Source organism: Lissotriton vulgaris, chromosome 4_1, assembly GCF_964263255.1.
Source record: "Lissotriton vulgaris chromosome 4_1, aLisVul1.2, whole genome shotgun sequence".
In the NCBI taxonomy this organism is placed as follows: Eukaryota; Metazoa; Chordata; class Amphibia; order Caudata; family Salamandridae; genus Lissotriton; species Lissotriton vulgaris.
Genome location: NC_141691.1, coordinates 1298159856 through 1298172031, shown reverse-complemented (window position 1 = coordinate 1298172031; position 12176 = coordinate 1298159856). Strand labels below are relative to the sequence as shown.

At 43.3% G+C, this 12176-nt stretch overlaps 1 protein-coding gene across 1 annotated transcript in view; it reads left to right on the top strand.

Moving 5' to 3' along the window:
- The window catches only part of LOC147723151 (uncharacterized), a 110624-nt gene that overhangs the window by 85738 nt on the left and 12710 nt on the right, over nucleotides 1-12176 (top strand). Inside the window, exon 5 of the mRNA XM_086965542.1 lies at nucleotides 3793-3958. Coding sequence (XP_086821668.1) covers nucleotides 3793-3958 — 166 coding nt within the window. The remainder of the gene's footprint in view (nucleotides 1-3792; nucleotides 3959-12176) is intronic.

Sequence of the window (12176 nt, the reverse complement as noted above, 5' to 3'; positions counted from 1 at the left end):
GCCTAGCTGGACGTTTTCCCAACGTAAGACATCTATGCAGTACTCGCAAAGCAGAGTAAATGTACTTAATCCGTAAACCTCTTATCCGGAGTCCCTCAACATCACACATTTTTGGATTCAAATTTGAGGCCTGATTTAGAGTTTGGTGACTTGGTACTTTGTGGCTGTGCCAACGGAGTGCTCTGTCTGACAAACTTTTTACCCATTTTTGAGTCTTGTGGCCTCGCCAGTTCTATGCAAACGGTTTAAAATGTATTCCTTCTGCATCAACCTTCATCCAACGACTCAAGTACAGGCCATCAGAGGTAAGCCATCAGACTGTCTACCCTATTTAGAGTGGGTGGTCAGTTTATTATTTAAATTTTATTATTAGTCCCTTATTGTCTGGAATATCTTGGCCGTAAGCATAAGTAGATAATGCAAAAAACAATTTTCCCACCCCTCCATTGGAGAAAAATCCCATGTTGGTAGGCCATTTTTTACTTTTCCAAAAACGAAGTCCTTCTTTGCGAGTTTGTTCTTGGAAAAGTAAAAAACGTTAAAGTTTGGTATAAACGTCCATCAATGGCGGATGCCAGCCAAACTTTTAAATGGCTTTGTATGCACTGCGGTGACCGCATTCATACAAAAACATAGTTCAATGCAGGGCCCCTGGTGAACTTCACATTTGGCGGGCAGAGTAAAGGTGGGATGAGAGACGTAAAGTCCTCCTCTACCCTGACTGCAATTACTTTGTCCGTCAACCTCGTAATCTGGTCCTAAAATTGAAATCGAATTATTGATGAACATGTTGGTCGGTCTGCGTGTGTGTGGGCAGTGAGCACCGATGTAATATTTTCCTGTGTGCATAAACTATAGAAACGCCAATCCTATTATGTTAGCAGTGCTTGGTAATTTTTGGGCCCAAGGAAGTTACATTCTTGGCATAAAACCAGGCTCCAAATCACAAGCCACAAAGCACTTTTCACACCTTAGGTGTCAAATGCATTCATGTCTGCTTTTATTGACTTTTCACTGCACACTTCATATAACAAATTGTATCTAAATGCCAGAAAGTTACCAGCAATAGAATCATAATTGGAACAGACAACTAACGTAACATCATTTTTAAAGATTTTTCTTATGGAATGTCAAAGATTGATTTTCTAGTAGCTCAATTAGTAGCCCCGACACTGAGCATCTTCTGTCACCGTGTCTTGTGATTCAACTGAGGAAAAAGATTTTCAGAGCCAAGTACCTGGATTTTGTGAGGGGCCATTTGGTTTGCTTAATTGGGTCCTGCGTAGCTGTTCCGCATACCAAAGATCAGAGTGCCTCATTCTTCTCCCAGTGGAGGCTGGTCAAGTGATATTCTGAGTGCCACAAACCATATGTGATCATATTAAAGCTTGAGTTTGAGCATCTCCCTCCCCCCCCCCCCCCCCCCCCCCCCCCTGAGAAGAAAACAAAGCATCCTGTGGAGCTAACCTATCCTAGACTTGTATTCCCTTGCCTGTCGACCAATGTGCTTGAAAAGGCACATGTCGGCATTCCAGTTACATATGAAGTGCATGAATTCATTGGACCACCGAACGGGGAGGGAGGACCTAGGCCACAGTGGGATGACACATGCATATGCTTGAGGCCTAGGAACGTTATTTCGGTCTTGTCTGCTTAAAGTTTCAATTGAATGGGAGAGGATGTGGCTTAATGGTTAGAATGGCCGACTTTAAGTTGGGGAACCAGATCACGTATTCTACCGGAGTCTAAAAATTAACGTGTCTGTCTGTAATGCAGCTGGTGTTCACGTAACGCTCTCTGATACCTTCGGGTTGGGTCAAGTTCACACTAAATTAAAAAAAAAAAATGCCTCCCCCCCCCCCCCCCCACCCCCAAGTCAGTAAGTGATTTTTGATATCTCAAAGTTGTTCGTTGGGCCACCTACCCACAAATGGATCTTAAAATCGTCTGTGCATTGTCCCCGAATTAAAGCCCTTTAGGGTGTAAAACCTGTAGCAAATAACTTTTATAGATGTTAAATTACAATAGGGAGAGGGCTGAGACTAAAGAACCCCACAGTGAGCTGCTAGAGAGGAAGAAAGATATCGTCTCAGACTAACAATTTGTTGTAACTTTTCAAACAAACGTCATGAGCCACGATAGGCAGAGCCACTAGAATCATGTGGCAGGGGAGGACCAAATTATGTGGCACGTTCACTAAATCATGCGGCAAGAAAAGGCAATTTATGAGAAGTAACGAGTCACATTTTGTGATAGTAGTACTTGATAACTTTGCCATTTTTACACGTTAACACTGTCTGCGCATATGTTTCACCTCATTAATACCAGTTTAATGTCCGAATAAAGTATTAAGCAATTAAAGGGTACCATCGACCTTATTATAATTTTCTTTTTGGGTTAAAGTCCGTGGAATATGCAGCAGATAATGGATTATATGGCAAATAATATGCGAAAAATCTTAATTCCTGTGCCCTGACTATTTAGGGTTTATTCTGGGGCCATTAACAATGCTTCAAAATCAGTGCATCGAAACCGCCAACCAAGCCAACTGGATGAAGTGATTACCAAGGTAATTTAAGGATCAAATCTGAGAAAATAACCTAACTGGAAGGAATCCAGGATATGATTTTCTTCAAGATGAGTCTTTAATTTGCACACCACAAATACCAATGTATTTGCCCGTCCAAAAAATGAGTTTGCAAAGCCAAAAATCCTGTTTCTTAGTCCCAAAATCTGGAATGTTGGGATTGTTGCCTTTGCAAATTGGATTTGCTCACACGGAAAGCCCATCAATATGGTGCAATTTGTTTGTATGCAAATCTAATTGTATGAGCAGGTATGTGGGAATTCCTCGGTAGATCCAGCAGCAAACGTTGGAGAACGCCAGCCTGCGGTCATCCGCCAAGCATTTGTAGATGGTTTACCACCATGAAATTGCTTGCACATGTCACATACACGAGCGCCGTGTTTTATGGGTCGAGTTGGGGAACCTGCTCCTAAACTTGATGAATCTATGGGAGGGGATTTCTCAACTGGGTAAATATTTTTGCTGTTGAAGAATAATGCAAATGCAATCGTGCATCACATTTTCGCATGCAGAAGTATGCATCCCTTTTATTTCTTTAAGCAGAAATTGGTAAGCATGCTAGTACTCACGCGTTTCTGTGAATTCCTAGAAAATCTTAGATTTACTCTAAATATAGGAGGAAGCCAATTCGACAAAAATTCTGGCAAAAAATAGGTGGTTTGGTAGATGATCTTTTGGAAATGAGGTGGAAATGCCTTAATGCCAAAAATGTAATTTTAAGTTTCCCACCTAGATCCGAGAATTAAGACTCACAAAAGCGACCTCTACACATTGCTACCCGCGTTGTGATTGAAATGATGGGTGTAATGGCACACTAGAATTGAGAAAGTTCTAGATTTACCCCTGTATTAGAATGGACTGTGTGTATGGTGCCAATAACTTGCTGTTCGTGGATCGACCATGACAGAAGTAGACTGTCCCATAATTATGTGGGGGGGGAGGGGGCTTGTGGGACAGTTGTTTGTTGATGTAACGCTATACTTTGTTTTGTTTTCTTAATAACAAATGAAAAAAATATATATTTTTTTTTAAAGATTTCCTCTTCATTACATTAAATAGAATTGTAGTTCTTAAAGTAGCTAAAGTTCCTTTTTTAACCAACGTGGGCCCAGTGCCATTGTCACTGAACACAGATCAGTTAAATTGTGTTTTTAACTACAGATTTTATTAATTATTGAATCCTATTATTATTATTTTTTTTTAAGGTTCACCTTTGATTTTAAAAGACAAAACGACATTGCTTTCCACTTCAATGTTCGCTTTGATGAATCCCATAAAGTTGTTGTGCGTAACTCCCTGATAAAAGATAGCTGGGGATCCGAAGAAAGACAAGCTCCCAAGTTTCCATTTGAATGCGGCAAACCATTCCAGGTACCTACATTTTAATAATGTGAATTGTATCTCTTGAAATATGTAGATTATGCTACCAGGTGGTCTCCTTTCCAGGTGCCTTGTTGTATATTCAGAAGTTTATTGCCAGACTACATGTCCACCATACTTACCAAATCTGTGCAAAAAAGCTGTGATAGAATGCGTACCTTTTCGCATAGTACGTCTCCAAGAGGAAAATTGTACTTTCATATCTGAGGAGCAATGTAGGTATGCCAGATCAAGCACCTAGTTCTATGTTGAAGGTATAAAGTGCCCTTGTACGGCTACTGTTTAAAAAATATGGTGAGGCGTGATTACGCCAAACTCACCATATTGCTGCATATCGCCCGGGTGTTCCGCGAACAGGAAATAAAGGACTTTCGTCGTATTCAGTGTAACGCGAATCCAACCAGTCCTGGAGCTGATCTCATCAGCATGAGAGCAGCTCCAGACTTGGTAGGAGCAGGCTAACCCAGCCCTCATTTTGAGGCTGAAGGCCTGTGCCTCCCTTGCCTGTTCCACAGCCGGGTGATTGCTGGGTCTACAGTGCACATGCTGGCCAACCTGACATGCGCATTGAAGGGGACCGCAGTAATCCTGCAATCGCAGGATTCAACCCAGCCCCCTGCATCGCACTGGACACAAAGTAAAATGGCTTTATTATGGCATTTTATTTTTGGGTATTTGCCTGCTGCGCTCGCAGCAGGTGGGGCAACGCTCCTCCACTCTCGTGGAGGAGCTGCTGCTGCACTCCACTGAAACAGCGCTGATCGAACTAGCTGATTCCATCAAGCTCCTGCAGGATGAGGGCAAGCAGGCTGTCCTCATCCTGTTGGATCTCTCAGCAGCATTCGACACCATCTCGCATGTCATCCTAATTAATCGAATGCGAGAGATTGGCGTGACTGACACAGCCTTAGCCTGGATTTCATCGTTCCTATCAAACAGGTCTCAGACTGTGTCCCTTGGATCCCACCTATCCTGCGAAAAACTCATTACATCTGGAGTGCCCCAGGGGTCCATATTGAGTCCTTTGTTTTTTAACATTTACATGGCACCTCTTTTAGCTGTGATAGAATCACATGGGATTCTTGTCACGTCTTACGCTGACGACACCCAATTGGTCGTCACAATTGACAAGCAGCGGACCGACACTGATCTCCGGTTCAAAAACTGCCTTTCTGATGTCTTTAAGTGGTTAAACATTAACCATTTGAAATGCAACAGTGCGAAGACGGAAATCATCCCATTGGGTAAAAGCCTTTCTTTCTGCCCGAAGGATTGGTGGCCCCTTGGATCAGAGGCCCCCCCAAGTGCAGTTCCATCAGCCAGAAACCTAGGCGTTCAATTTGACTCATCTCTTTCCTTTGATGACCACGTCAAGACTACTGCCGGTCGCTGCTTTGGATTAATAAAATCTCAGAATTTTTTTTTCGATTTCCTCCCAATTGCAGCCAGAAAGTCAGTCGCGGTAGCCCTCATACTCTCCCGACTTGACTACTGCAATGGTCTTATGGCCGGAGTGAAAAAATCTACTCTCAGAAAGCTGCAGAGCATCCAACACGCTGCAGCTCGACTGGTCTTACAACTCCCCAGAAGGTCATCAGCGTCTGCAGCGCTAAATTCGCTGCACTGGATGCCATTGCATAAAAGAATTCTCTTTAAACTACTACTTACAGTTTTCAAAACAATGCAAAATACAGGGCCCCGCTACTTTGCAAAGCGTTTCATGCGCTACAACCCCCCACGCTGCTTGAGATCTTCTGGGACAAATCTGGTCCTAATCCCCAGATTTAAATATAAGACCAAGGGTGGGAAATCCTTCAATGTTCTGGCCGCCAAAGCCTGGAACAATTTGCCTGTCAGTCTCAGATCCATAGATAACGAAAACAACTTTAGAAAACTTCTCAAGACATGGGTCTACCAACAACTAGACTCCTCCGTCCTGGCAGCCATCTAATCTTTTCCTTTCCAAATCCATCGTTCTGTTATTCTCTGCAGCTTGCTCAGCGCCATGATGCTCCCCTGGGAGCGAACGTTAGCGCTATACAAATGCACAAAAATATCAAAATTAAATATCAAATATCCACTACTAACGCTACTGTAGAGACCTACATCAGTGGTCAAAAGCTTAATTTTGATTCCAAGGATATCATGAGTCTTCGTCCTTGTAGGGAGGAGGTCACGTTTTGATTCTCTGAAATGTTTACAGATGAAAACGATGAGAATAAACTGAGGTATAAAACATGGAAAAGTGGAGTTTCTCTTTCATACAAGGACCTTGCCAATGCCAGAAAAGTCTTGAGACTCGAGCAAAAAGTATATTAAAAGAAAAATACAGTCCACAAAGTGTAGTTAACTGTCACAGATTAAGAATCTGATCACGTAATGTAGATTTGAATGCAAGAAATGGAAATTATATGCATAATGGCCGCAAGTTGGGATCGATCTCTGCAGAGACGTGAATTCAGACATTTTTTTAAGTACAGCAGGAGTTTTGAAAAGAGCCCAATTGTAGGTGGACTGATTCCCAAGGTGTTAGACTCTTCATTGTTCCCAACAAGGCCTGGTACTTGCTCTTGTTTATAGATATTGGTATTGTTCTTGGTAATGGCAATGGGAAGAGGTCCATGAATGTTTGGCTTGAGTAGGTGGTTGAGTTTTAACTTCACTAGCAGTGTCCAGACCGATCCTGAGATTGGTTTCCTATATTACCTTCTACAGTTTCTAGTTACCCAATTATGTGCGGTTTAGCAAATTTCTAATGCCCTTATTCAAATATATACATCACTGGTAAAGGACACAGCCTTAGGCCATTGGAGGAACGAGTGGGTCCCTTCTGGAGACCCTTCCTACTTTTCATGGTTCTGCTCTGGGCTACTAAAGGGTCAAGGAATATCAGTACAGCATGATCATGCTCCTCCAATGAGATAAGCAAGTCGCACCCCCCTATTTTTTTAATATTTTTGTTTTGTTTTTTTGTTAATAGACTGTAGTTTCCATCCACCTTGTTGATCCAACCCAGAGTGTTGGTTGAAATGCTAGACAGACCCTGGTCTTAAGCCCATTTAGGTGGAGTGCATTTACTAGCTTTATGTTCAGGGTGAACGTGGGAAGGAACCTTTATCCAGGTAACTAGGCACAGTTTCATTGGTTAGTTTGAAAGAACTTTTAACTTGAGGATTAATCACTAATATTTGATCTGCTTACAGAAATGCTGTAAACCAATGTTTGTTCTTGGCTGGGAGGTTCAGAACGTATAGTCATTTTATAGGTTGTTTCTGATGGTTTCCACAATTTTGTTAATTTTGTTTATGAAGATTTGTAGGTCCTCTCAAAACTACTGAATTGCCTCTATCATGAGATTAGATCATTCTTGGACGAGGGTAAAGATTGTCTTCAACTGGTTAGAAGCAACATTAATGCGTTTCAAATAGTGTGTAGATGTTTGTGTGTATGTGTGTGTGTGTGTGTGTGTGTGTGTATTTGTGTGTATATATATATATATATATATATATATATATATATATATATATATATATATATATATATATATATATATATATATAAAATGTATGTATTCCAATGGCCCGAAAGCTTCAAATACTGCACTCCCAGCAGTTTAAAACCAACCAGCTTTTATTGTTCACGGAGAACCGGCATCTTCATTTCAGGTAAAAAAATTCTCCGACGCGTTTCAAGGACACAGCCTCTTCCTCATGGGCAGCTCAGGCTCACACAGATGCTTCCAATTGCTGCTTTTAATTACATGCAGAGACCCCCAGTGGGTCATGCGCAGTGCTTGTGTATAGTACGTTGCATGTTGGGACATCGAGTCCCCAATTGGAAAGTAGTTGTCCTCATAGTGAGTTCTGTGCAAACCTTACTTAAAGAGAATTTCTCCCCCTCCAGTGGGGCCTCAAATGTCCAGGACGGTAGTAATTGCCTCTGCACCACTCGTCTGATCTACATGTTGCAGCCTTTTTTTAGTGTGTTAAGGGGAAGTAAGGGTTTATTATGTTTAAATGGTGGGTAGGAGTAAAGGGTGGTATGGAGTTTTAGGGGTTCAGCAGTGGGGAGGGATAAAGGGCAGTAAGGGTTTGTTAGGTTTAAGGGATGGGTAGGTGTTTTTAGGGTTCGGCAGTGGGTAGCTGTAAGGGTTTAATAGTTTGATGGGATGGGTAGGAATAATGAGTTGTAATTAGGGCTAAAGAATGGATACATAAAGGAGTAGTAAGGAATTTTTAAGTTGTAGGGATGGGGGTACAAAAGGATTTTTTAATGGTTTGGGGTGAAGAAAATGTTTTTAGTATGTGTTTGCTGCAGATACTCATGCTATGCACACTTCTGTCATCTAGTGTTGGGCCCAGACTTTGCACATTGTTCACGGGAAAGTCTTTTATGGTCCACGTCGTCTGTCTTATGTCTTCCGCCTTGAGGAATTGTGCATGCTCAACGGCTCCTTTGTTAGATTATTTTTTTCTGCCATCAGGCTCAGAAGGGCTGCATTGGAACTCCATAATTTTCGACGCTCCTGCGGCCTACGGACAACTAAAGGATCCAGCAGATCATCAGAGGCAGACGCAAGGCTCCGGCAAACCCAGAAACCGTGTACTAATAGTGAAAGCACCCAATTTCCACGTCCTCTCCATCCACACTGATTAGAGTATGTTCTCCTGGTAATGGAGGCTAAAAAGTGTTTATTCAAGAGGTGCCCTCGGTGCAGGCCAAATATGCCTATTCAGACGCCTGCAAAGTCTGTAACCTGTGCCTGTCGCCAGAGCACAAGTAGCAGGACTGCCCAGTGTGCAACCTCTTTTAAAATAAGACAAATCTGGAGATGGTAGCGGAATTCTCACAGGAATAATCACACAGCAAGGGTGAGATATACACAGAGATACCAGTTGGAGGGGGGTATGTCATTGCCAGTTCCCACAATATCCAATGAAGCTTCATCTGCAGCTCCCACCTCCAATGAAGCCAGTGGGGTGGGAGTAGTGTTGGACATGCAGGTCGGAGAAGATATGCAGCAGGCTCCACTACCAGGGCCGGGCCCAGAATAAAGACCATGCCAAGGGCCATGAGTTCGATTGACCCACCTCGGATAAAGAAGATTTTACATAAGCCTGCTACGCCTCCCCCTTCCTCTTCCCCCCCCCCCCCCCCCCCATGTCATCCAACAACCCTCTGCCTCTGGTCGACATTGAGAGTGCAACGGAGCCGAGAAGGGAGGAGAAAATTCTCAATCCCAATTAGGCAGCAATGTCTACCGAGAGGGCTGGAGCTGACACAAGGCTGGAACTGTTGCCAAGACATACATTGACCTTGACGCACATCAGTGCCGACAAAACACAGGCAAGGGGCTTCGGCATCAGATAAGGAACTGTAGCAAAAGAAACTCTCTGCGCCGACCCAATCGGAAACAAAACGCACATAGACTCCAACAAACTAAGGAGTGCAGTCACTCTTTGACACCAAAGAAAGCCTGGCTGCCACCCACAACTAAAACAAAGATGCTTTCTTCAGCAACATCAACAAAAGGGCCAGAGAAGCAGGCAAAGACCACACAAACACCCTCAAAAAGACGAAGACTGTAATGTTTTTGAGGGTCTACACAAATTAATGCAATACAATCAAAGAACCATCCAAAAGACTGGGTCAAGATTGGACGTGCTACAGCCACTACCCAAACAGGTGCCAACTGAGCATAGGGCCACAAGCCCCATGCCAATCAGTCAGCCTCTTTTTCCTCATACATGGTCGCCCTCACCGACTCAGAAATGTGGTGGAGGTGACAATAGCCCTGTGCACAAACGTGTAGATTACTACTCAAACTTGCATAGCGGTGCTCAAACTCGCACAGGGATGCACAAAACAACCCAGACCTGTGGGATGACTACGATGTGGTCCTTCCAGACAACGTATAGGGCACCCAATATCAACTAAGGCTTTCCCACCTAAAGACACCTCCTCATACCACTGCGTTATACAGAGATAAATAAGCTTCCGATGCACACAACCGAGGAGGAGATAGATTCCTTAATGGAAACGTTTTCCAAAACAGAACGGACAGTACAATACTTGCCTCTGATAGGATTGATGCTATAGGTATCTAGATCTTTTTAAAGATCACGTAAAATCCAGGGTACTTGCCCCAAGGATCGAAAGAAAATACAGGCCTTCTTCATCAGACCCAATATATATTAGAGGACATCTTACTATGGACTCCCAAGTAGTCACAACAGCTTCACAGGGGAAGCTACATCTCCTGACAAGGAGAGTAAGCAAATTGATGCAGCTGAGAAAAGGGTGGCAACCGAACATGCCAATGATTGGCAAATCGCCAATTCAGTACGCCTTCTGTCATGATACAACAGGGAAAACTGGGTTGAAAATGAAGTTATTACAACATATCCCATTACAATGTAAGAAAAAAAGGGCAAGACCAAATTGCTGAAGGTAGACCAATATCCATCGCATCAATCCGGTGTGCTCTGGATAGTGCAGACACAGAGGCCAGAGGAATCAACTCATCAGTTATGCTATGTAGGCATGCATGGCTTCGCATATCAGGGCTCAAACCCAAAGAGAGAGGATAGAGTTGAGTTGGCCTAACAGCTAGGGCAGTCCACATCGAATCTAGGGAACTGGGTTCGAGTCTCTGCAATGACGCTGAACATGCTGTGATTCTGGGCAAATCACTTAATCTCCCTGTGCCTAATAAAAATGAATGTCCCCTCATGTAATGCAACTGGTATAAAGTTCTCGCTATATAAAAAACTCTAAGAAAAAAAAAAAGAGGAACAACATAATGATATGATATGATATGATATAAAGACTTTTGTAGCGCGCTCTATTACTAAAAATAGTATCCTGGCGCGGGAAGATGAGGGCGAATCAGAGGGCAAAAAAAAAGGGAAATAGTTTACAGAGTGATGTTAAACAGGTGAGTTTTCAGCCCCTTCTTAAAGGCCGTGATGGTCGGAGCAGTCTTTAAGTAAAGGGAGAGAGCATTCCAGGCCCTCGCAGCTCTGACTGAGATAGACTGACCGCCTAGTCGGGAGTACTTGAATTTAGGTACGGTCATTTGGCACTGGTTGGCCGACCTAAGGGGACGATTAGGGATGTACAGGGTAAACCTTTTTCTCAAGTAGGTAGGGCCAGTCTGATGGACAGCCCGAAAAGAGAGGACAAGAATTTTAAACATAATCCTGTAAGCAACTGGAAGCCAATGCAGGCTGCGGAGAAAGGGACGGACACTGGATTTCTTGGGTAAATTAAATAAAAGCCTGGCGGCCGCATTTTGTATGACCTGAAGGCGTTGGATCAGATAGGCCGGTAGGCCGCAAAACAAACCGCTCGCGTAATCCAACCTGGAAAGTATTAGGGCACGGGAGACTGTCTCTTTAGCCTCTCTCGGGAGAAAGGGAAAGAACCTACGAAGAGCTTTGAGTAGAAAAACAGACCCCCTTAAGTTTTTTTTTTTTTCCCCCAAAACCTTTATTGCTCATTGTCATTTTACACAGGCATTGGCCTACAACCCAACGGGCCGGCCGCTATCACAGTGCGGAGGTGAGCAATTATGTAAGAAGTCCGTACATTTTGGTGTTATATCTGTGGTTTGATTAATCCGCAGTTCAGTAAAGGCGCATCATACACCATCAATGTGTTAAATTAAGTAGGTTTGTTTTTTTGTTTTTTTAACAATAGACAACGTAAAAGATCAACCAAGAAATCACAGGTAGGTCATCACTTGCTGGCGTGAGTCCACATACATTATGCCTCCGTAAGTTTCTGACACATGTATCTGCATTTAAGTCTGTAGGGTCGTATATATTGGTTAAACCTGATGTTAAGCACACATGGGAGTTACAACGGTGTGGGTGCTCAGTTTTTTCCTTCGTTTCCAACCCTCCCTTCCCCCATGGTCTCTCTTAACCCCCAACCCCACCTACACTCGCCGCCTTCCTGGGAACTTTAATCATCCTCCCCCTCTTCGTCTGACGATATTGGATCATCTTCCGGTAAGGGGTCACAGATGCCTCCTCTGTATGTGTTCCACGGGGTCCAAATCTTATTCCATTTTCTCGGGCAGGCCCTGCTAGCATACACTTCCCTTTCCGTGACCATTACCCTGTCCATATTCTCACACCATTGTGTTCTCGTCTGCACTTCTGTTGCCCCCCATTTTTGCGCTATGTCTCTTTTAGCTATTATC